We start from the raw sequence: 26,226 nt of genomic DNA, 5'->3' as shown, positions 1-26,226 counted from the left end.
GCATATCAAGGGTCTTGGATTGTATATTAATAGATTAATATATTAAACTGGTGTCTTTGATTTTACAGTTGGTCACTTAGATGCATTTAGCCAGACATTTCTGTCAATCCTCTTTATTTATTACTCCCAGGTCTATTTCTCAGGTCTACATGGATGAAAGAATGATGTTCATGTCTACCGTACAATTTTATGTAATTAAAGTATTCCCCACACCCCTGTGGTAATAAAAGTCATTTTTTCCTTTTCAGTTACAGGGCAGATCAGCTATAATTTTAACTGCTGTTGACTTATGTGAAATTGAGAATAATGAAGAAAAGGAAGGAAAGAAGGGAAGCAACAGCTCTGATCCCCAGTAAGGGAAGCTAAAGCAATTCCCTTATTCAGAGGCCAACTGGCCATTGCATTTACAGGGAAGGTTTCTGGAGGGTCACACCCTGTAAGGACTCTGGCAGCCCAGGGCAAGCATAGGCAAGCCTCTGCAGCTCTGCTAGGACCACAGGAAAGCAGTAGCAGGGGTAGTACTTGGTTAGATCCCTGTGCAGCAGTGATGAATTGATGGTGGTGCAGGAGGAACCCACAGGTGAGCTGGCATCCAGGAAGAAATGGTGGATGAGCAGACATCACCTCTAGGCTGGGTCTGAACTGAGTGGCCAGTGTGGTCTGCCTGACTTGTTCCCGAGCTATTTGTAACTTCCCAATCCATCCTTACCCACATTCCCCATGCCAGATGGGTTCAGTTGCAAGTCTTAGCATGGGACTCCAGTAACGGCACATTTTTCTCCATCTTGCATTGCCACAAAGAGGCAGGAAAAGCTGTCCACTGTCTTGTGCTTCTGCTTGTTAACAGTTCTTTGTTTCATATGTTGATTTCTGGGGTTGAAAAAGGTGGCTATTTTGTAGAAATGCTAACAGACAACTAGGTGACTGAGGAGTTTCAGAACATATGCAAAGCAATCTCTGTAATGACAATGCCACAAATCTGAGACTGTTTCATAAGTGTCATGGCCCCGTCTCCAGAGGGTGCCTCTGCACCACTGCCTGAGCTCATTCTGCCAGCTCCCTCGGAGGAAGAAGTGGAGGAGCTGGAGCAAAGCAGCAGGGTGCTGCTTAGAGAGGCAAGTCCCAATAGGGAGCCACAACCAGGTCCCAGCCAGACAAGCACCATGCCCTCTGCACCAGCATTACCTCAGCCTGCAGCAACACCCCTGAACAGCCCAGACTCATCTCCAGAGCGCAGGAGGGAATGCAGGAGGACAACGTTGGCAACACGCAGGCAAAGTGCTCGGCTTAGACTACAGCAACAGGCTAGATTGGGCTCAGGTGGGGCTCATTCATCGGAGGAAGGCTGAGTGCCAGGTGCAGCCACTTGGTGTGACAGTTCAGGTTGTTCTTAAGCACAGCAGAAATGCTTCCCAGTGTGGCTGCAACCTTGTGCACATGTCCACCCGTTGCCTTGACTGGTTTCCTGCTCTCTGACGCTTCGCCGAAGCTCTGTTGGACTGATTCCCGGCTTGACCTTGGCAAAGATAAACGACAACTCTTTCGGTTCTCCTTTGGATTTCGTCAGCCAACAATTCCTGATAAGACCCGGACTGGACTTTTGACTACTCTCTGGTACGTGTTTTGAATTTGCCTGACTCGGTAACCATGCTTGCCCTTGCACTAACCCTGCGTGTGCCCAGCTAGGGCAGCACATTAAGTGTTCAAAGGGGACAGGTGGCTCAATGCACATTCTGATGAAGGATCACCTCTTCCTCTATTGTCCAGTTGGCCAGCTCCAGTCCACAATTCAAGCACTAGTTATGGTGCTCTGTCCCAATCACAGATGTAAGGCAGGTCCTTACCAGAGGTGAGGTCTTTTCAGTGGTACTGATCTATTTGTGCGATGTTGTGCGAAAAGTCCAGAGGTGAGGTCTTTTCAGTGGTACTGCTCAATTTGTGCGATGTTTTTCTCCTTGAAACTTGCCTGGAGGTTGCATTATTGGAGTTTGAGCAACATGTCAAAACATTTCTTGTTCGCCCTACCTTTTAAAACAGTTTTGTCTGCTTGCTAGTATTTGTTGACAGAGTCTAAATATTCAGTGGAATTAGAGCACATGCTTCTTAAATTGGAATAAATCAGTGTATTAAAAAAAGGAACAAACTTTATAGGAAAGAGAAGACAGAAAGAGAGAAGCCTGTTTGTGTAAGCTAGTTGGGAGAAAGCAAGAGAACCAACTGTTCTCAGAAGAACTGGGAAAACCTTAATAAGCCACTCAAGAGACAGGAAGAATAATAGGGGGAGGTCACTAACCTTGCTATGCTAGCTAGCTGTCCCCTTTAGTGCCCACTCAGGATGTTTTAGTCATTTTTTCTGTATTTATGCACAGTAGATCTTGCATATTCCAGCAGTACTGCCATTTTCCTGCTGGGGTGGGGGATCTTCCCAGGAGGCCTACTCAACTGGGGGGGGGGGGAGAAAAATGGGAGTGAAATGGGGCCCATTGCCAGTGGCCCAATGTGCTGATGTCACTTCTGGCATGTCGTAAAGTAACATTAGTGCATCGCTGGCAATGATCTTGCATTCAGTCAAAACTCTGTGGCTAGACCATAAAGGTAAAGGTAAAGGTATCCCCTGTGCAAGCACCGAGTCATGTCTGACCCTTGGGGTGACGCCCTCTAGCGTTTTCATGGCAGACTCAATACGGGGTGGTTTGCCAGTGCCTTCCCCAGTCATGACCGTTTACCCCCCAGCAGCAAGCTGGGTACTCATTTTACCGACCTCGGAAGGATGGAAGGCTGAGTCAACCTTGAGCCGGCTGCTGGGATCGAACTCCCAGCCTCAATGGGCAAAGCTTTCAGACGGCTGCCTTACCACTCTGCGCCACAAGAGGCTAGACCATAGTTTTAGCCAAATGCTGAACAGCAACGTGCTGATGTCACTTCCTTTTGCACTGGAAATGATGTCAGTGCGTTGCTGGTGACGTAATCACTCTGCTTGTGAACTCCAATACCAGTTACCATCCTCATGTCGGCAACTCTACTCCTTGCCCTTGTTCTCCCTATGCTTTGCAAAGTTTCTGTTGATTCCAACCAGATTTCTATAGATTCCGCAGATTGATTCCAGTCTATGCACACTGAAGTCTCAGAGTTTAGACCAAAGTGATTCTGCATATGATTATGCTGGAATATTATGAAAAAGGCACTCTAAGTGGCACTCATTTTCAATTTGTAATGAAGGCCACTGCTTCATCCTTCTTCTTAGGTTAGTAGAATGGATGAGTCTCCCCTATCAATGATCACAAAGGGAATAGAATGCTGCCAAAATGCTATTTATCCAATCAGATTGTCTTATGTCCTTCTACGGATGACACCACATGATTTTATTGTGTGCTTATTCATAACCCGCCTTTCCTCCCCAACAGGGATCTAAAGCAGATTACATCACTTTTGTCTCCACCATTTTATCCTCACAACAAAAGTAGGTTAGGCTCAGCATGTAAGACTGGCCGAAAGTTCTCTCCTGAGCCTCCAATGGTAGAATGAGAACCTGGGTCTCCCAGATCCTAATCAGATACTCGAACCATTCTCAAGTCAACACATGTAAAGGAGGAATGCTTATGAATACACTGGCTCTGCCATCACCTACATACTGTCATCAGCTTGTGAACACACAGGCTACACATGCGGTATCCCTGTGAAAGCTGCGTCCCACCCCCAAACATGCCCAAAATGCAGGAGATCTTATGTGCATAATTACAAGCCAACAATCAGTGCCTCCACCCTCTGCATGCATTTATTTCAACACCTGTGAGGTTTTCTATAGAGGGCTGTATGGCCTCATGAAGGTAAGTGAAGGCAATAGAGGGCACCGTAAATGAATACATAAACTGTTCTGGAAGGCGTGCTGAAAAATCAATCTAGAAAGAAATGTATGTTTTCAGCACAGGTGAGAGTGTTTACTGAGAATAATTACTGCTTTTAGTCTAACAGAATATTACTCCTAACCCGGACAATTATGACAACATGGGGAGGGGGGGCGGGGGGGGAGATGACTGTTGAGTCATTCATTGCTTAGGCCGTCGCATGAGTAATTGTTTCTAATGGAAAAGAAGGAAAAACATTTCTCCCGATCTGAATGAGTTCAGTTTCTCTGATAAAAGGATCTCCGCTCAAAGCGACTAAAGAATCTGCGCACACCTAATTTTTCCTCGTAGGCTTCTCTCCATATTTTAATTAACTTCCAAAGGTATGCATCACAAGGCTGCCAAGTGCAGCTTGCAGATTGCTCCAAAGGACGTATTCATTATAAAACAACTGGTGCCGGTTGCGGCTGAAATGCATCTCATCCATATTTAAAGGGCGCTTTTCATGCCTCCTGATCCGTGAGTAATGTGTATACAAGTGGAGTGTAAAAACGAGAGGAAGAAACACGAAGCAGCTCTCTTGCACTGTCAAGTCGGGCAATGTTCTGAAGTCGTGGCTTAAACCCAACTGCACAGAGGTGGGCTGGCAATACCTCGTAGCATTTGTGATAAGTATCTCTTGAAAATGTTCCCAGTGCAAAGGTACAGTTGGAACTGGGCTGACACAAGCAGGAATTACTCACCACCTCAACTCTTGCTAAGTTCAGAGTACTTTGAAACTCTTTTCAGGAGCCTTGTTCAGACTTCATATCCTCCAAGAATACTCCCTCCGGGAGCAATAACAAACTGCTGTTGGCAACAGAAGCAAGCTTCAAAATCTGTGCATTATGCCGCAAGGACGAGTGTGTGTGTGTGAACTTCCAATCAAACAAAAAACGCAGAGAGGGGATAAGGTCTTGGAGTCTCAGTGAAAGGGTCTCAATGAAAGTGTCAACCCACTGTGCTAAAATCCCTGTGTTAGGGATTATCAGAAAAGGGATTGAATATAAAATGGCTGATAAAATAATATCCTTGTAGAGATCTATGGTGTAACCTCAGTTTGGAATACTGCATGCATTTCTGGTCAGCATGTCTCAAAAGGAATATCACCGAACTGGAAGAAGTACCAAGAGGGCAACCAAAAAGATTAGGGTACTGGAGTGCCTTCGCTATGAGGAAAGGATGACGTGTCTGGGACTTTTCCTTTTTAGGCAAGTTAGAAATAAAGACATGAGCCTCTTGTGGCGCAGAGGGGTAAGGCAGCGATATGCTGTCTGGAGCTGTCTGCCCATGAGGTTGGGAGTTCAATCCCAGCAGCCGGCTCAAGGTTGACTCAGCTTTCCATCCTTCCGAGGTCGGTAAAATGAGGACCCAGCTTGCTGGGGGGTAAACGGTAATGACTGGGGAAGGGAATGGCAAACCACCCCGTATTGAGTCTGCCATGAAAACGCTAGAGGGCGTCACCCCAAGGGTCAGACATGACTCGGTGCTTGCACAGGGGATACCTTTACCTTTACCTTTAGAAATAAAGGCACCATGATAGAGAGCATTGACAAAGGAAACCATTTTTCCCCTGTCTGAAGATACTAGAACTTGAGGGCATCCCAGGAAGCGGATGGGCGGTAGATTCGGAACATACAAAAGGAATACTTCTTTACATCAAGACAAATGAAAATGTCCCTATCAGGCACAGGCACAGACAGCTTTAAAAGGGCAGTAGACAGATTCATGGAGGATAGGTCTGCCAGTGGCTACTTGCCATGATTACTGAAGGGAGTTTCTACATTCAAAGGAAGGCCGGCAGGAGACAACATTAGAGGAAGGCCTTGCCATCTATGCTCTTCTGTTGGACCTCCAGAGGGACTGGTTGGTTACTGCATGAGACAGGATACTAGACAAGATGGACCACTGGTCTGATCCGCAGGGCTATTCTTATGTGCTTAAAAACTAATTGGGCATGTCAAAGACCCTTGCCCATTTAAAACAAACACAAGGTATCTCAACTACACAACATAATCTCATCTTTAGTAATGATTAAGAGCAGTAGACTCTAATTTGGAGAGCCGGACTTGTGTTCCCACCCCTCCATATGAAGCCTGCTGGATGACCTTAGGCCATTCACAGTTCCCTCAGAACTCTCCAGTCCCAACTATCTCTGGTAGCGTATCTGGGGAATGGACCAGGGCACTGGTTGATAGCAGGTGCAGGTGATACGAGGATGACCAGGGGCATGGTGGGGTCCCAGTATGGGGGATGCAGTTAAGCCAATGTGATTTCTATCGGCTGAGCTGAACGTGGCAGGAGAAGAAACACAGGGGCCCAAGCTGGAGGCATACAAAGCTGGTTCTGTCCTCAGTTGCCCTGTGCACCCTGCATGCTTGCTCGCTCATTAGATACCCAGCTGCACCTTCAAGGACACTCTTGACAGTGGGCATGCAGCCAAAGGTGCCTTGCGCAGGACCCTGTCCCCATGTCACCCAATGCTGCTCACCCACCTTCCTTCTTTGACTAGGAGCATCTGTGCCCACCTCCTCAGCACTCCCCTCTTCCCTCCCCAGCAACCCTGACAGTGACTTCCCTGTGCAGCTTTCCCTGTGCAGCTTTCCTCAGGGATCTAGATTGGGTTGTCCATCCCTTTTGAAGTTGTCCATCCCTTTTGTTTCCTTTGATCTCCCCATTTTCAAGGAATCTGTTTCCCAGGAGGCATGCTGGTTCCTTCTTGCTAGGAAGTTCTAGGGATCATTCTATGCTTGTGACTGTGCATGAGGAGGAGCAGAGATCTTTATTGCAGAATTCTTAGCGCCCACATCAAACTACAGTTCTTCAGTTTTTGGGGTTGGAGGTAATCGGTAAACCACTGTAGAACCAGCACTAATTGGCAGGACAGAGATGCCCCCCCACATCTAGGGGGTCCCAAAGAGGGTGCCCCCATCTGCTCCATTATATCCTATGGAATTGACTCTCCATTGGATATAATGGAGGGATGGGGGCACCCTTTTCGGGAGTCCCTAGAAGTGGACCCCTTGGACCAATCAGTTTGAAATTTGTTGGGGAGTCAGGGAAGAGCCTCCAGAGCTACCCTGAAAGTTTGGAGGCTGTACCTCAAATCCCCACCCACCCCAGGCCCCGGGAATGGCGGGAACGCCAACATTCCGATTATAGTCCATGGCGCCATAGACTTCCATGGGCACCAAAGCCAAAGAAGCTGAATTGGGCCCTTCCTACACAAGCTTACTCATGATCCCATAAAGGGTGGCTTTCAAAAGCACTATGCATCTATGATTCTATGCATGGGCATTGCAACAGAGAAGAGTAATTTAAAAATAAATAGCAGGCATCGTGGGACCTTTAAACTGTTGGAGAAAAGGGATTGGTTGCCTGAATTGATTGACAGGTGGAAGCGTGACGCATATAAGATGCATTGCTCTCTTCTGCCTCTTCCAGCAGCAGGCGAGGAGGGTAAGATGCACAAAAAGAAGGCAGACAAAGATGAGACAGCAAAAAGGTGAGGAGGGCCAGGGGCGTGCGCGATATAATGTTGTGCTTTACCATTCCACGGGTGTGACGCTATTTTTACTAACGTGCAGAAATGCCCTTAGTTTTGTTAGCTGCCAGTCTTGCCAAAAAGGAACCGCCTACCTTTCTTCAGATTTAGAGACAATTGCCTCTGATGACGGTTTTCTGTGCCTGATGCAAAATGGGCTACCAACAGTAATAAACAGTCAGGACAAAACATAGCATTAAGGAGGAGCCCACCCACTCTCTGAAATCACAACTTCCCACGGAAAAACCAAATATACAAATAATTCCATTCAGTCCTGGTTGTTATGTGTACGGCTTTCAAATTACTGGACAAACAATTCGAGAAAATGATGCAAAAGTGAAACAATACGCTATAAGAATACTACCTCTGAAGAACTTGCAGCAGCATTGTTTGCCAATAGCCCTGGCTTTATCTCAGCAGCTCACTTAAATGTTCCTCAATTGTCCCAATTAAAGCAGCAGATCCCATTAGAGAGAAAGAAAAAGATGCCCCTGGCTAAGTGGGTGGGGTTAACTGCCACCTGGAGCCTCACCAGCTGCAAATGTCTGAAAGCGTGAAGAAACCGGTCCTTCAATCAACAGCTGCTTTCAACTGGAAACTGTACAAAGTCCATCTGGAACAAGTGGAACAAAGAAAAGGGCGGCATAAATTGACGTTCACCGGCCCACACCCTTTCCATTGTAAATTGTTCATTTCAGTTGGATAGATTTGACATATTCACCCCATTCCCTGCTGCTGAAAAATGTATGATAATAAATAAATTATGACATTAATGAATAAAAATGCAGATAATAAAACCCATTTTGGGGAAACAGAAAAGAACAGGGAAGGAAAAATTGTATTTGTAGAGGGCAATGATGTAATACAAAAATGTATGAGACAGAAAATATTTCCTTTACACCCTAGTCATTATAATATTTAAGGTATTGTTGATAATATATACTAGTTCATACTTCTGTTGGGAGATGATTGTAGTCAGCATTTAAGTTTAAATTTCAAACTTCAGAACCCACCTATTTTGACTACAAGCCTATCCTAGATAGAGCTGTTGTCCCTGTGAAGGATCAAGCAGATCTCATTTCCAGAGTACACTGCACTTTCTAGGTTTGGCTGGTTCACTGGCTGATCATTCTACAAGGAGTGGAATCTAGGTACAGCAATCCAAATGTTAATCTCCTCCAGATTTGATGAGTGCAACACAGTCTGTGTGGGGCTGCCACTGGAAACTTTTCAGAAGCATTAATCAGTTCAAAATAGGGCCAGACCTGGGCTCTGTTACTGTAAACATGTTACCTTCAATTAAAAAAAAAAGTTCTGCATTGATTTACATTTTTTTAAAGCCCAGGTTAAAACACTAGTTTCCACCTGTAAAATCCTGTGCAGTCTATGAACAGCATATTCAAAGAATTATCTTCTCCTTTTTGACCTGCCCAAAGGTCATCATTATTAGGTTTCTTCTATGTCCCCCCCTCCAGTTGATGTGAGGGAGAAGGCCTGGCTCTGGAATGCCCTTCTATTTGAAGTCCACATGCCTTCCTCCTTGGCCTCTTTTCAGTGGCAGTAAAGACACAACTGTGTGGACAAGCATTCAGCTGAGTGCCTCCATTTCTGTTCAGATGTTAATGTGCCTTGGGGACTGTTGGCTGACCACTGTGATGCTGGTGATTGTGGTTTTAATCTGTGATGCTTCCTTTTTGATTTCATTTATGAGCATGCTGTGGAGAGATCAGATACAAATAAGTTTTCTAGAGAAATAAACAACGTTCCCGAAAGGCTGGAAAGCTTGCAGGAAGTCACCAAGCACACTTCTGTTGGCGTTCCACAGAAGAAGCAGTCACTTCAGTGAAGTCATGGCCCTGAGCTTCTCCACTTGCCCTACTGCTTGGGCATGGAGCACTACGTGGAGGAAGTATGCATGACAGGAAGGCCTCTGAAGGCATGCAGGCTTCTCGCTATTTAAAGATTTAAAGGTCAGTAGCATTTTAAACAAACTCCAGAAGCTAGCCAGAAGCCAAAAGGGGAGCAATATAATCTTCATCAAGAAATGCCATAGCAACCATGTAAGGCCAGCTGCCGTGTGACAGAAATCTAAGAGAAAGAGGGAAGTAGGAGAGGATGCCACCACATATCTGCTCCTGGTCCAAATCAGACTTGTCCCTTCTACTATTCCCCATTTGTGCAAAGATTGTTGTTGTTGTTGTTTATATTTTGTTTCTGCCTATTTCTGTTTTGTTTTTGGGATCAGTGTTTTAGAAAGCCACCTGGTGACCACTCTTCCCACCAACCTCTCTTTTTACCAGTGGGTTTTGTTTATTTTATGGTTTTAATTTTTGACACTGAAAGGTGTCTTTTTATTTTAATAGGATGCTGCATTTTACAAACACAAGTGAGAATCTTGGAAAGCTCCAGTTAAAAATCCAGTAAACAAAGGAGTAAGAATTGGGCCACAATCTGCATGAGCTGAGTGCTCTTCAGAAATGAAGGCACATAGAGAATGTTGCAATAATCCGTATGAGGGATTATTGAAGCTGTCAGAGGACAGTCACGGCTGGCTGGGTGCTCTAAGCTGGTGAAAGACATCTGGAAATTGAACATCAGTAGACCCCCAGGAGTCATCCCAAGCATTGATCTTTAGGGGAAGGGTTGTGGCTTATTTTAAAATGTTCCTCCGGTACATTGATGCAGTTTGCTTCCACTCGAACTGTAATTAGCTCCTGTGCAATTTTACATCCTGGACTTCTGGATTAATTTAGTTCCATTATCTAATTATGCAAATGTGTCAGCCTAAGTAGGTTGTCAGAAGAACCCACTTAATGCATCATCCTGCCTCCTGATCTGGTAATGATCTGTCTATGACCGATGTGGTCTTCCCTCATAGATTTTTATTTATCCAGCTAAAGATTAGGTTATGTGCATGTCCTGTTATGTGAATGGAGCCATTAACACATTGGGGGAAATTCCATGGTTGTCAGAGCAGCCATGGAGTTCTGAGCTTATCTGGAAAAGCTGCCTTGGTGAAGATAGTAAACTCCTCAAAATCCTATAACTGAGGAAAGAGCAATACGAAGACCACCTCAGCAAACTCTGGAAGAACATTGGATTACAAAGTTTCATCAGCAAGCCCAAAGGTTTTGTTTAAGTTCAGCTGTTTACTGGGAGATTTTGACAGTCCTTAGAGTTCTAGCTTAAGGTAAAGGTAGAGGTATCCCCTGTGCAAGCACCGAGTCATGTCTGACCCTTGGGGTGACGCCCTCCAGCGTTCTCATGGCAGACTCAATACAAGGTGGTTTGCCATTCCCTTCCCCAGTCATTATCGTTTTTACCCCCCAGCAGCAAGCTGAGTACTCATTTTACCGACCTCAGAAAGATGGAAGGCTGAGTCAACCTTGAGCCAGCTGCTGGGATCGAACTCCCAACCTCATGGGCAGCCGGCTTCAGCCAGCATTTCTGCCGCTTACCACTCTGCGCCACAAGAGGCCTGCCTAGTTTACTAGGAGCAAATACTCATGTCATCTCACTTCATCCAGAAGATACTTGGCGTCATGACTGTTTGCCTGTCCAAGTCCTGTGGCTGATGCTGAATATTTAACTGGCATCAGCCAAACCACCCACTGTGCCTGGTCTGATCCAACCCAGCTTTGATAGCCATCATTGACTTCCTCCACTGTCAAATTACGAGGGTTAAGTCTGTTTTTTATCACTGTCCAAAGCCAATAATTTGGTAAGTGACAATTTACCAACAGTGACTGTAAGGAAGAGAAGTGCTTTATGGCATATCTTCAGCTACAAGTAAGGTTGCCAACAGACCTGGAGAAATATGTCTTATCATTTTAATGGATGCTTCAGGGGATGTTATGTCCCAGGGTCTGTCACTTGCCTCAATGCCATGAAAAGTTGAACTGTTGGCAACCCTAAAAATAACCTGAGCAGGTGGCCCCACCACATGTCCATGTAATATTTTGAGGGATTTAGCCCTTTGCAACTGATATTAACTTCTCTATGTTGAAATACTGACCTGGATAGCCCATGCAAGTTCAATCCCATCAGTCTTGGAAGCTAAGCGGGGTCAATCCTGGACAACCTCCAAGGAATGCTAAGGGGCAGGCAACCTCTGAACATATCTTGCCTGGCAGCCAGACAGTTTTAGGTTCTGCTAGCTACATGACACACACACATCATATGATGAATAAGTAATTAGATGTTGGAATGAGTACTGCCCTTTGAACATTTAATAGCAACTACTTTAGCCTTTAGCTATTCACCAGCCTAGACTTTGGAAAGGGACAGCCCCTGAAGGGTCCCAGTTTGTTCCGACACCATTTCTCCAACACATTTCTGTATGTTGACTCTGATCCTTTATATCTGGAATGAAGCCACTTGCCTTTTCTCTCTCTCTCCCCACACTCTTCTGGAGGATGTTTAAATCAATGAGTACTCAGCTGCTTCCTAGAAGTGTTCACAGCTCTTGAAGCTCTGGCTTTCCTCCAGGCACTAGAAAGTGGATGAAACATTCATCCAGTGCCTCTTGAAAAGAGAAAGCAGTTCAGTCTCTTGCAACATTGCCAATAGGGTTGCCAATTTCCTGGCAGAGCCTGGAATGTTTCCAGGAATTACAACTGGTTTCCAGACTACCAAGATCTGTTCCCCTGGAGAACATGGCTCTTTTGGAGGGTGAATTCTATGGCATTATGTCCTGCTGAAGTTCCTCCTCTCCCTAAACCAGCTCCAGCCCCAAATCTCCAGAAATGTCCGACTCCAAAGCTGAAAATCACTACTTGTGAAGCTTCTAAATAACATGAATTGCTTATAGGGTGGTGGTGTGGGGAAGAGTCATGCCCCTTTCATAGAGATCTAATATGTAGAGGGTTGTTGAAACTCCACTTTATAGGGGGACCACTTGTGGCCCCCGCTATTAAGGCATTCTCTAGGCATGGTAGTTCCTCAGCTAGTATATTTGGTTTAGATTTGGGGGTGGAAACAAAAGATCCTAATGATTCCACATGTTATAGGCTACATCAGGTCATCTCACATTTCCTTGGAACAGTACAGAATGGCATCTGTTTTTTACTGGCCGATACAAATTCATCTTCTACATTTAGGGTTATCTTCTTCATGCTGCCATCAATTCAGCTAAAAAAATGTTTTGTGCTTGTCTAATGATATGTCTGTATTTTACTCCTTTTGTGGTTAAATATACTTTGTATTTTTATAACTGTATTTTTATTTTTGCATTTTCCTGCGTTTTACTGTTATACTTTGTTGTATGATGTTAAGGCCTGTGGCTATAACTAATAAATTACTACGGGAGGTTGCTGAAACTTTACATGGCATGGAGGTAAAATATGGCACCTGATATATAGACCCTGTTTTTTTGTCCCAAAAGAACTTGCAGCATTCTCCTCTTCTCCATTTGATGCACACAATAACCTTGTGAGGTAGGGTGTGTGAATGACCCAAGGTAACCCAGCAAGTTCTGATGGCATGTGAGGAAGAGACAGGACCTTTTTTCTCCAGGCCATGTAGTAACCTGTGTTGCATGGCAAGGGGAACATGGGAAAACAATGACAGTTTGAAGTTCTGGGAGGAACTCCCATTAGACTCAGGATTACATAGAATCGAACTTAGCAGCTGAAATCTTGTGTACAATGAATTGTATAGGGCATCATGTGGAGTATGTTTGACTAGAATTGAAGCAAGGGCACATAGGTAAGGAGGGAAAATGGCATTCAGTTGGAGTGCTTAGTAAATGGATGACAGACATACGTGTTGTAGTCTGAACCAAGTGGTATGGTGTCAATAGTATGATGTCAGAACCAGGTTCAAATCCCCATTCACTGGGGGAGCATCAGTAGGGATTCTCTCTCAGCCTATGTTTCTTAACTGGATTGCTGTGATCCTAAGATGGAATAGAGGACCAAACTCCTTGATGACAGGGCAGGATAAAAACTTATAAAATGGATAGTCGTTGTAAGGGTCTTCTCACTGCCCACCAGGAGAGAACTGGGAAGTAAAAATGGCTCTGAAACAAGCGAAGTGGCTTCAGTGGAGCTTTAGGGGTGGCGTTGCCAGGGTCACTTAGCTCAGCAGTTCAGCCAGGGCTTCCACCTGGAAACTGGCAGAAGAGCAGGAAAAGACAGGTGGTCAACTGACACCAATTGCCATCATCAAGTACGGGTCTCATCCAAGAGGCCCTGGGGCTCTGCAGAGTTGCTAGCGCTTAGATAGACTTGCTCTCTCTAGGGCAGTGGCCCACTGGGAAATTCCCCTGTAAGAAAAATGTTTTCCACTCTCACCAACTGTGTGCCCTCTTTTCAAACTGGTTGGTTGGGTAAGAAGCACAGTTAATCACTTCATTAGCTGCTCCACTGTGCTGTGACCTCTGTGTTTGGCTGCTCTTTAATTAGCACTTCATGGATTATTGACCCTAAGACCCTCCTACTGCTCACTCTGCACTCCCAGGTCAATATGCGGTAGGATTTGATTTAGGCATTCAAAAATGCACACAACAAAGAAGATAGATGGCATATTTGGGTCTTGTGGTGTACTCCATCTGGATAGCAAAAATGAACATAGTTTTGAGCATATGTTTGCTCGTGGGAGAGAAATGAGGCAATTGGGGGGCCAAGAAACTCTGTTAATCCCAGAGTCGGATTTGGATGAAGAAAGGGCCTAGGCTGTTCCATTTGTGAGCCCCCCCCCCCCAATCCCCTGCCCACCCTCACAACTAAAGGAAGACGGAAGGGTCAAGAGTGTTTTAAACAAAACTGAGTAAAGATGAGGATGATGACAGGTCTGTAAAATTCTGCAATTCACAATACATAAGAATTTATAGTTAAACACTGTAGTGATTGGAAAGAAAGCATAAATGTTAAAATTAAACTTTTTAAATAACAGATGTTTGTAAACATTTTGTGGAATAAGCAAGAATTTTTTGGAAAATGAATGTGTATGTTTACCGCTATTCTCTTTCTTTCTTTTTTTAAAAAACCTTGAGCTTACAAATTTCATAGCCTGAGGAGTGTTAGCAAGATGACCATGACTGCCTGAGAGTGACAGTGTGACATGTTGTCATTAAACAATACATTTTAAAATTCACATTAAGAAATATATTACAATAATCAAATACATTAAAACTAAAAAAGGTTTTTTTAGCCTTCCTCATAGCAAAATCATCTAAAAGTTAATCAGAATTTGTTTGTCACTTTCAATGTACAGAATGCTCTGCATGAACAACTTCCCTTGAGACCTTGTAGCCCTTAACTAATTTTTAATTCTTTTGCATCTTGAAAAAGACCTCTCTCCCAAACAGTTAGTCACCATTGGGCTAAGAAATAGCCACAGGATTGCTTCCATGGATGAGGCAGAGAGTGCACTTCTATAGGCCTATGGCTCTGTCTCACATACCAGTGCAAACGTTTGTCAGTAATTTTTAGTTCAACATCTTCTGGTTATGGAAAACATTTGTACACAGTGTTGATGTTGTTGTTAGGTGCAAAGTGGTGTCCGGCCCATCGCGACCCCATGGACAATGATCCTCCAGGCCTTCCTGTCCTCTACCATTCCCCAGAATCCATTTAAGTTTGCACCGACTGCTTCAGTGACTCCATCCAGCCACCTCATTCTCTGTCGTCTCCTTCTTCTTTTGCCCTCGATTGCTCCCAGCATTAGGCTCTTCTCCAGGGAGTCCTTCCTTCTCATGAGGTGGCCAAAGTATTTGAGTTTCATCTTCAGGATCTGGACTTCTAAGGAGCAGTCAGGGCTGATCTCCTCTAGGACTGACCGGTTTGTTTGCCTTGCAGTCCAAGGGACTCGCAAGAGTACACAGTAGCTCTTCTTAAATTGGCTTGAAATGTATCAGTACAAGAATAAAAGATCTTGAAGAGAGTTCATCCAAAGCATCAGAACCAGGTGCACTTCCACAATGTCCTTGCCATTTGCTTACTCATCGAATCATAGAGTTGGAAGGGACCTCCTGGGTCATCTTGTCTCATGATCTGAACCCGATATTCCGTTTGTCTCGTGACAGCCCTGTAGCTGGCAAGGTGGCATTTGGCAAGGTGGCATTCGCTTGTTGCTCAAGCTCATCAAACTTGTCTCTAATTTTCCTTTAAAAATCCTGAAGTGAACTGTACAAACTTGCACAAGTACTCAATAACAGTTCTGATTTCTGAACGTCTTTACTAACCTTGTGAATATGACCTAGCACATGGGACTAAAATGCAGTATAAACACAAATTCCAGTTCTTCTATTTTCTGCAAAACATTGTTAGTTTGAAGTCTGATATCTCCCTTCCAATTAACATCAGAATACTAATGACTGAAGGCATCAGTGATAGCACTGTAACTTTTAAAAATACCGTATATACTCGCATAAAAGCCGACCTGCATATAAGCTGAGGCACTTAATTTTACCACAAAATCTATATTGCTGTTTATGCCACTGCTTTCTTTTACTATATTTATTGATCTTTTGCATGCTTCTCTTCCCCCTGCCCATTTAGTCTGGAGTTAGGAAGGCACTGCCCACAACCTTAGGAAGAAAACAAACCATAGTTCCCACCTGCTAGCTGGGACAGACAAATGTGCTAGCCAATGGGGGTGGGGGTTGGTGAGCTTAAAGGAGCGCATTCCCACTTAAATTCTTTGGTAAAGCAGTGCAAGATAAATCGGTGACTTCGGAGCCACATACAATTTTCTCCTGTTGGCCTACATTGGCCCTTCATTTATCATCTAGGGAGCAATAAAATGCTTGCCTTCTCTACAGTCAAGGTTTTGGGAAGGTCATGATTTCTGAGCTTGGTAAGGCACTCTGACCAGACATTTTTAAAAAATTACAGCTGACTCCCAGAGATTTTGCAGGTTGACTGACAGGCTGATGACTGCTGTAGCTGCTGCTGGAGGTTCCTTCTATAGTGGCAGTGATGCAGAAGATTTTGTCACAAGGAGTTTAGTGACATGTCTTGACTTTCCTCACATCTTCGGTAAACCTTAATAATGTCCAAACTGACTACTCACCCACTAACTGATTGGCCCTCAGCCAGGAATGGCCCACCCTGGTAGTTTAGCACCAATTAGGAGGCAGTCCTCAGCCAGGAAGGGCTTAATAAGGAGTCCGTTCTCCAACTTCCTGCCGGTTTCAGAAGTTTGCTGGGTGGAAGAGGAACCAACCTCAGAGCATGCCCCACTCAGTTGCCCTGGATTCCTGGCCTCTTTCAACTCAGAGGATGTGGGGGGGGGGTGGCATCAGGGCATGCTCTCTTCTTCTTCCACCCAGCAAATTCTGGTACTGGCAGGAATTTGGAGGCTGAGAGCCATCTCCTATTGGGAGAATATTTCTGGGGGTAGCAATCAGGTAGGGAGTGAGTTGTTTGCATGCAAATTGGGCTTATTGACCCTCATTGGCAGAGTGCAATTTGAACTGATTGGCCCACATTGGCAGAATGCTCTCTTTCTTTATTGATGGCACACCCCCAGGGAAGGCCAATCAGGTATAGAGTGAGCTGTCAACTTGAGCTTTATTATGTTTATTATGTTTAGTGATGCTAGATGCTGTTCACCTTGGAGACCTGCTACAGATATGGATACAGCCCAGCATGATTTTCAAGGGCCAGTTAGAGCTCATAGGACACTGCCAGATACATGACACTTTCCAAGCCTCAGGACCTCTCTCAGGGTGAATGAGTTCCAGGGCCCACCACTATCACCACCACTCCAGATTTGGGATTCTGAAACCAACTCCCTTTTGATTGCCTGCCCCTTCAGAGGGAGATAGCAGGGATGAGGATGGACATACCATACCATGCCATGCCCCACGCTGTCCCCAGAGGCTGTTCCACCCAAAGAGGACTGGAGAAAGAGCTGGAGAGGACTGCAGACCTGGCCTCCAGAACCAATTTGATCTGGCAGTGGAAGGAGTAGACCTGGCCTCCCAGGGAGACATTGCAGACAGGCACAGTAGACTTGGCCTCCAGAGTAGTACACTTGGCACCATGCCCAAGAATGAAGACCTGGCTTTCTGAGGGAAGTCAGTCAGCAGGTGAGGACCACCACCATCACACCTGGCCATACTTGCTGTAGCCTCTGGTACCAGCTTGGTTTAGGCACCAGAAATACAGGCCCAGCCTCCTGAAATTGTCTTTTGCTGCCAAGGCACAGTAGGCCTGCCCTTCCAAAGGAGATTTGTCAGCAGGATGGAATTTGTTCTCAAGAGCCCAGGTCTACCTATTCGAAATTTGTAATGGCCAGTTTTTTTCCTGAGGCCAGATCTTCCCTCTAGAAACTTAAGATGGGAAGCCTTGTTCTCATGTTGACCAATTCTACCTCAGGTCAGTCAATGGCAGGTAAACCTGTTCTCCTGTTCACTAGGCCTTCCCTCCAGAGACAGTGGCTAACTGCCCAGAGGCATCTTCTGGGTAGACTTCCTCTCTCCTGGGGGTCTGGGCTACTCACAGGAGATTTAATGTGCATACCGGTCTTCAAGGGCCACGTCCACAGGACTGGAATTCTCCAGCAAGTAAATCTGCTTTAGCGACAATCACATTATTTATTTATTTATAATTTAATTTCTATCCCACCACTCCTATGGAACAGCTCATGGTGGCTAACAGATTCACAATAAAACCCCGATTAAAACCCCATATTAATCCTCTTACAAATCCATCCCAATCTAAAACCAAACAGTGACAATTTAAACTTCCCCCAGATCACACAGAAGATCACATCTCAGCGGGTGGTTAGAGGGAGCTGTATCAATCTTATTCGCTCAAGACTGGGGGAGCCCAGATCTTCATAGCCCTGGCCTCAATTAAAGACCTTGCAGAATAGCCCCATATTGCAGGCCCTGCAGAACTTCAAGAGCTCTGTCAGAGCCCTCAGCTCTTCCAGGAGTTCATTCCACTAGGTTGGGGCCAGGACTAAAAAAGCCTTGGCCTGGATCAAGGTCAGGCAGACTTCCCTCAGGCCAGGGATCACCAGTAGATTAGCACCCGCAGAGTAAAGCACCCTGTGTGGGGCATAAGGAGGCAAGTGGTCCCTTAGGAAAGTGGGGGCCTGATTCCAGATGGCCTTAAAGGTCATCTGCTCCTATTAGTTCATGGTGGGGAGAACTACACACATTCATGGAAGATGGTGATAGAAAGACCATTTTGGCTTCTTTTCTGGAGCCCTTTGCCAGGTAGACCTCCTCTCCAGATTTCAGATTTTCTTTCCTACTGCTGGGTAGACCCATTCAATCAGCAGCTGGATCTACTCTCTGAAGCCTCCAGGTGGGTAGACCTGTGCTCTCAGCTTCCAAGTCTGTCCCTGGAAGCCTATGGTCCATAGACCTGTTCTCTGGAGATCTGGTCTACTTGCTTGGTGGTCAAGGGAAGGAATCCATCTCAGGAGGCCAGATCTGCCCCGAAGCAGACTCCTGAGGACACATCTACCTCTAGAGCAGTGGTTCTCAACCTGGGGGTCGAACGACACTTTCACAGGGGTCATAACAGGGCAAGCAGCTTGGCCAGGGGGGCGCCATCCACACAATAGCCTCGCAGGGTAGATCGAGATAGAGCATTCGTCTATCTGAAGTAGCGGAAAAGAGTGAGATTGGCATGGGGGGACACAAGAAGCAGAACTGAATTGAGAAACCCCAGAAATAAACCAATTTATATACAATCATGAACAATGGATCTTCACGCTATTGGTCAGTTTCGGTTTAATTTCTGTGAAAGAACACTTGCATAATTTTATGGTTGGGGGTCACCACAACATGAGGAACTGTATTAAAGGGTCACAACATTAGGAAGGTTGAGAACCACTGCTCTAGAGGATTACAGCAGGTAGCTCTGTGCTCCTCGGTCTTTCTCTCCTCCTCATCCTCATCGGGGACAAGGGTGGGTCAGTCCTGTTTTCTAGATGGACCAGTGGAATGCAAAGAAGAGTTGGTTTGTGGTGCCTCACTTTTTCTTTCCAATTGCCTCCAGGGAGATGTGACAGACCACTCTGTACTCTTCCTGGCTATGATCAAGTGGATTGAAAACTCAGATATTAGTATTGAGGGGGGATTTGATTGAACTGTCAGCATGACTCTTGTACCTACTAGGCTGCATGTTGGATAACAATAATTGGACCCACTTTGATGGTGGTTTGCTTCTTAGATGCAACTCTGCTATATGATCTTTAAATAAATCAACAAATGATAGCTAGGTAGGTAGTTTGGTGAGTCCTGTTTTATTATTTAATCTTTGTACACATTTTATGAGGAAAGCTGCCTTGAGCCTGCTGTGTAAGGAGGGGCAGCCTAGACATCACTATCAGTCTCATCACTAAACATTATAAAGTTGAACTTGCATGCAGCCAACTCACTCCCTTCCTGATTGGCCCTCCCTTGGGGTATGCCACCAATAAGGAGAGGATAATATGCAAGCCACAAAGAACCTCAAATACATGAAACTATACAAATTGAAAGAGTATACATACATTTTTAATGACAATATGCAAACCCTACAAAACTATTCCCAAATCCTATACTCAATAAGTAATCAAAGGATCTTGTAAAAGTCACAAAAGCACAATGTTGCATAATGTCCCCTCGCAATCAATCATAAATCACAAAGTGTATACATAACTCCCAAGAATTCAGTGTTGCAAAATGTCTCCTCACAGTCAATCATCAAGTGTACGAATGTTTTTGATTTACTCTGATAGTGAACTGAACTGAAGAATGTACTGATTCTAGAGAGCTAGTTTGGTGTAGTGGTTAGGAGTGAGGTCTGCCATGCCAGGTTTGATTCTACACTCCCCCACATGCAGCCAGCTGGGTGACCTTGACTTGCCACAGCACTGATAAAACTGTTCTGACCGAGCAGTGATATCAGGGCTCTCTCAGCCTCACCCACCCCACAGGGTGTCTGTTGTGGGGAGAGGAATGGGAAGGCGACTGTAAGCCACTTTGAGCCTCCTTCAGGTAGAGAAAAGTGGCATATAAGAACCAACTCTTCTTCTGATTGAAAGATATTCAGTTCTTTAAGCAAATTTTGCTGTCAATTAAATATTTTCATTGAAGGAAGAAACTGTGACAAGTTTATGAATTATGTGAACTTTGTTGTTATTAGCAATTACTGCTACCCAGCATTTCTCTTAGTTTCCCACCTGGAGCCTGGCATCCCTGCAACTCCATGGGATCCAAAGGCAGGACTTTTCTCCAGGGGGCCTGATCTCTCTGTAGGCTGGAAATGACCTGCAATTCCAGCAGATTCCCAGGTCCCCACCTCTCCCATCCTGCAACCTCTCTTCCACTGCCAAGCAAGCCCTTTCCTCTCCAGGAGCCTTGAGATGAGTTGTTGTTGTAGAGCCCTCACTCCAAAAGAGCCATTTTTCTCTGGGGAAATGATTGCTATAGTCCAGTTCCCAGAGATTTCCAGGCCACAGCTGGAGGTTGGTGATCCCTGGGTCAGGAACATTCCTTGAGGCTTGAAGGTTGGGACCTAAGAGTCCAAGTGTGGGCAGGAGCTTCTGCCATGTAGCCTGCCCCCAGGAAGGCCACAGTGCAGGTGTGCTTCCTAGGACTCCTTGTATTCCTGGATACCATGGGCTTTGCCTCTAGTTTAATAATAATCGACAGACAGCCTTCATTTGTCCACCACAGGCCTCCTGTGATACAGGAGAGAACTGTGAGTGGCCTGAAGTCACCCTGTGGGTGGCATGTGGAGTGGTGGGGGACCCAACCTGCTTCTCCAGACAGAAAAGATCAGAAGTGAATTCAAGTCAAGTCAAACAGTGTTGGGTCACGATAATGTTGTTGTCGGACAGTGCCTCGTGGCTACCTTTTCACAGACACATTCTTTATTGTCATGTGAACTTTTGTAGACAGGAACCTATTTAGAAAACACAGTGCTAGGCTTCCTGAATATAAGAACATCCCAAATGGCTAACTTCATGTTTGGGAGTTGCACATGATTTCACACAAGTACTACATCTGTGTATGTTTTGGCTCATGCATCCTGGGTTCAAGCCTTGTGTAAAATCCTAAAGGGAAAGCAGTTTAAGGGATAGAAACAACCCTTTTCTGTGCATTTGCTCATTTGGAAACATTCCTTAAGTTTAGTTGGGAAGGCAAAGGGACTGATTCATGTACAACTCTCAGCTGATGCTTCTCTCAGACCAGTCGCCCACCGGAATACACAGTGCAATTCATGGAGTGGGAGCTTGTGGACTTCCTCTGCGGCAACTTAAGGGGACTATTGAGCTCCAGAAAGGAAAAGGCACATGATGAGAAAGACTTAGGGGGTTAAGTGACATAATTCCAGCCCAATTCTAAGTGACCACATGGATTATTAAAGGCACAAATGCACTCTGCAGGACTTCTATGCAGAATATTCTGGCTACGCCTCTCTCTCTCTCTCTCTCTCTCTCTCTCTCTCTCTCTCTCTCTCTCTCTCTCTCTCTCTCTCTCTCTCTGTCTCTCTCTCTCTCTCTCTCTCTCATACACATTTAGTCTTTCTTTTCCTCTCACTTCCTGACATCCGCAGCACTCTCTTTGCAAGATTTCTGCATGTCCTTTCTGTCTGTCTCTGATAGAATGTGCGGTGCACTCACTGTGGCTGAATGAAAGCTCAGGAAGCATGTGCTGCTCTCTGTCTCCGCTTCAGGGTTGCTGCAGCCTCTGAGTTTTCCTTCTGTCTCTGGGAGCTGCTGCCTGCCTCGCCTGTCCATGGGAATCCCTGATGCACAGCTGCTAAGAGAAGTTCCTGGTGACCTTGGCTGATTCTTCCATCATTCCCCCCCAACATACCCCCCTTCTGGGCACTGTTGTTGGCAAACATTGCAAAATACAAGCATGTATGGATGGGACTGAGGAAGCCTTGATCTCCTGAAAGGCTTGGATTCACACCCGGAGCATACAGAACTATGTCTGTAACCCAACAGGAGGATGGATTCCCATCGCGTCGGAACTGGTCATCCAGTACAGAGCTGAATAACACTCAGGAAGCTTTTGGAAACCCTTCTGCAGAGTATGATGAGGAGGAATTTCTACAGTACCTTTGGAATGAGTATTTGCGTCCCAAAGAATACGAATGGGTTCTCATTGCTGGATATATTATTGTGTTTCTTGTGGCTCTCATAGGAAACATCCTGGGTGAGTACCATTGTATACTTTCTATACCTGACACCTGTTAAATCCTGGTGGAAGTTTCAGCATTAGGAATGCAGTTCTGGCATGTTGGCAATGTGGCTTCTTCTTCTTTTCTAAATGCAAAACATTATTGGATTGCAGCCTAATTTTATGATTGACGTGGACTTGCTTATTTCTGTTTAATCTGATTAGACGCCTGAAGCTCTTATGGTTCCCTGGCACAATATGGCAATACAGGGACCTGAAATGGCTAGGGAATTCTAATAAATTAACACGTGGATTGGAAACATTTTTCACTTAAGCAGCAGTTCTGTGCTATGATCCAGCTCGGGTATCCTTAAGTTGTTAGAAAGTCTTCTCATTGACTGAGTCCTTGCAGCAAGTCAGCAGTAACAGTTCAGGAAAGGACACTGATCCTCAACACGTTTCATGAAGAAAAATCCTATGGTTTTCCACAAGACTTCAACATATTAGGATTGTCTACGGAGTCCCTGTCCACAAAGGAGAGGTGCTGAAACGTTCAACCTTCATTCATGTCACTGTAATTCTATCAGTTACCCATGTAGAACTGTGAATAACTCCTTATCCTTGTCCTTTCATTCATATCAATAGAATTCTGAATGGCAATTTACCCTTACAGAGCTGGCAGCTGTTCTTAACATTTTTAAATTCTGGTGCTGCTTCTAGACCTGGATGAGGCTGCTGTTATTGTTTCAGATCATCCCAGCCAAATTGGCAGAGCTTAAATGTTGCATTTCAATAGACAAGACATGCTCCTATCCAAGTGTCATTTGAAGCTCACTGAAGCCGTTGGCAGCCCACAGAAAAGAGATTAGAGAGCTTTCTGACTCTCATTCTTGTGGCCCATGACCTGCTGGATATGTAGAAGTAATTAGTTGTTAGGATGAAAGGAAATGTATGTTACCTCCCACACATTTCACATTTTGCCACGAGAAATAAATATCGATACTGTAATAACTCATTCATTCATTGCCTTTATTGGCATTCTGTAGTATTACAGCCTATAAAGGAGAAAGATCAAGCAATTATAATAACTAATCATTCCCCATTCAATAAGACAGGGGATACTCAACAAAGCATAACAAGCATATTATTCCACAGTGCTTACTCCCAGGAAATGGGCTTAAGGACTGCATTCTTTCTGTTGTGGTGCTCTCCTGACCATGAGAACAGGGAAAGGGACAATAGGGGGATTTATAGGGAGGTACATTGAGAAGGCATCGGAATCTGGACTAGGAAGATTGAGAGCATGCTGGGCAAATGAACTGGGAATCACAAACTGGTAATTTGGGTTCTATGGGGAAAGAGTGGGGGGGCAGAGACATAGCAAGAGAGCCAGTTTGGTGTAGTGTTTAGGAGTGCAGACTTGTAATCTGGCAAGCCAGTTTGATTCCCGCTCCTCTTCCACATGCAGCCAGCTGGGTGACCTTGGGCTCAACACAGCACTGATAAAGCTGTTCTGACCAGGCAGTGATATCAGGGCTCTCTCAGCCTCACCCACCCCACAGGGTGTCTGTTGTGGGGAGAGGAAAGGGAAGGGGACTGTAAGCCGCTTTGAGACTCCTTTGGGTAGAGAAAAGCAGCATAGAAGAACCAACTCTTCTTCTTATATACTACATGTCTGAAGGAATAAAAGAGAAAGGGAAGAAAACGGATAAAGTAAGCCTTGTTTTATAAAGAGCACTGAAGGAATTGCATACAATAACTTGAGAGAATGAATGCATGAGCCATGCATGAGCCATGGGAGGAGGGACAGTGCATCTGATGAGCTTTGTCAAATAGAAGGGATGTTAGAGAACTAGCCAACATATCCAGCCAGTGGGATCTGATGGCATTCACCTGAGCATTTTGTGAACAACTCAAATTGTTTATCTTTTGGCCTTTCTTTCAGGCCAAATCTTTCAACTTAACTTTCCCCACAAATAAATGGGTGGAAGAAATTATTAAGGTTAGAATTTTACTCAAGTCCTGTAGGTCAGAGGAGGAGAAGCAAGCAAGCAAGCAAGGAAGGAAGGAAGGAAGGAAGGAAGGAAGGAAGGAAGGAACGAAGGAAGGAAGGAAGGAAGGAAGGAAGGAAGGAAGGAAGGAAGGAAGGAACGAAGGAAGGAAGGAAGGAAGGAAGGAAGGAAGGAAGGAAGGAAGGAAGGAAGGAAGGAACGAAGGAACGAAGGAAGGAAGGAAGGAAGGAACGAAGGAACGAAGGAAGGAAGGAAGGAAGGAAGGAAGGAAGGAAGGAAGGAACGAAGGAACGAAGGAAGGAAGGAAGGAACGAAGGAAGGAAGGAAGGAACGAAGGAAGGAAGGAAGGAAGGAAGGAAGGAAGGAACGAAGGAAGGAAGGAAGGAAGGAAGGAACGAAGGAAGGAAGGAAGGAAGGAAGGAACGAAGGAACGAAGGAAGGAAGGAACGAAGGAACGAAGGAAGGAAGGAAGGAAGGAAGGAAGGAAGGAACGAAGGAAGGAAGGAAGGAACGAAGGAACGAAGGAACGAAGGAACGAAGGAAGGAAGGAACGAAGGAACGAAGGAAGGAAGGAAGGAAGGAAGGAAGGAAGGAAGGAAGGAAGGAACGAAGGAAGGAAGGAAGGAAGGAAGGAACGAAGGAACGAAGGAAGGAAGGAACGAAGGAAGGAAGGAAGGAAGGAACGAAGGAACGAAGGAAGGAAGGAAGGAAGGAAGGAACGAAGGAAGGAAGGAAGGAAGGAACGAAGGAACGAAGGAACGAAGGAACGAAGGAAGGAAGGAAGGAAGGAAGGAAGGAAGGAAGGAAGGAAGGAAGGAACGAAGGAAGGAAGGAAGGAAGGAAGGAACGAAGGAACGAAGGAAGGAAGGAAGGAACGAAGGAAGGAAGGAAGGAAGGAAGGAAGGAAGGAACGAAGGAAGGAAGGAAGGAAGGAAGGAAGGAAGGAAGGAAGGAACGAAGGAAGGAAGGAAGGAAGGAACGAAGGAACGAAGGAAGGAAGGAAGGAAGGAAGGAACGAAGGAAGGAACGAAGGAACGAAGGAACGAAGGAAGGAAGGAAGGAAGGAAGGAAGGAAGGAAGGAAGGAAGGAAGGAAGGAACGAAGGAAGGAAGGAACGAAGGAACGAAGGAAGGAAGGAACGAAGGAAGGAAGGAAGGAAGGAAGGAAGGAAGGAAGGAAGGAAGGAAGGAAGGAACGAAGGAAGGAAGGAAGGAAGGAAGGAAGGAACGAAGGAACGAAGGAACGAAGGAAGGAAGGAACGAAGGAAGGAAGGAAGGAAGGAACGAAGGAACGAAGGAAGGAAGGAAGGAAGGAAGGAACGAAGGAAGGAAGGAAGGAAGGAAGGAAGGAAGGAAGGAAGGAAGGAAGGAAGGAAGGAACGAAGGAAGGAAGGAAGGAAGGAAGGAACGAAGGAACGAAGGAAGGAAGGAACGAAGGAAGGAAGGAAGGAAGGAACGAAGGAACGAAGGAACGAAGGAAGGAAGGAAGGAACGAAGGAAGGAAGGAAGGAACGAAGGAACGAAGGAAGGAAGGAAGGAAGGAAGGAAGGAAGGAAGGAAGGAAGGAACGAAGGAACGAAGGAAGGAAGGAACGAAGGAAGGAAGGAAGGAAGGAAGGAAGGAAGGAAGGAAGGAACGAAGGAACGAAGGAAGGAAGGAACGAAGGAACGAAGGAAGGAAGGAAGGAAGGAAGGAACGAAGGAAG

The 26,226-nt window shown here is 45.4% G+C and overlaps 1 protein-coding gene across 3 annotated transcripts in view; it reads left to right on the top strand.

Annotated features, from left to right (window-relative positions):
- The first annotated feature begins 1,545 nt into the window (after positions 1-1,545).
- Positions 1,546-26,226, top strand: part of HCRTR2 (hypocretin receptor 2) — a 67,119-nt gene continuing 42,438 nt past the window's right edge. Inside the window, exon 1 of one of the 3 annotated variants that reach the window (XM_077308744.1) lies at positions 1,546-1,614. Coding sequence is in view for 2 of the 3 variants with exons in the window: in XM_077308724.1 (XP_077164839.1) it covers positions 22,318-22,546 (229 nt within the window). In the remaining variant the exon portion in view is untranslated. Of the gene's footprint in view, positions 1,615-22,062; positions 22,547-26,226 lie in introns of those variants that run through there. The other 2 variants (XM_077308724.1, XM_077308716.1) reach the window with 2 other exon arrangements.

This window comes from Paroedura picta, chromosome 1 (assembly GCF_049243985.1).
Source record: "Paroedura picta isolate Pp20150507F chromosome 1, Ppicta_v3.0, whole genome shotgun sequence".
NCBI lineage: Eukaryota > Metazoa > Chordata > Lepidosauria > Squamata > Gekkonidae > Paroedura > Paroedura picta.
This window is presented reverse-complemented; position numbering and strand designations above follow the sequence as displayed.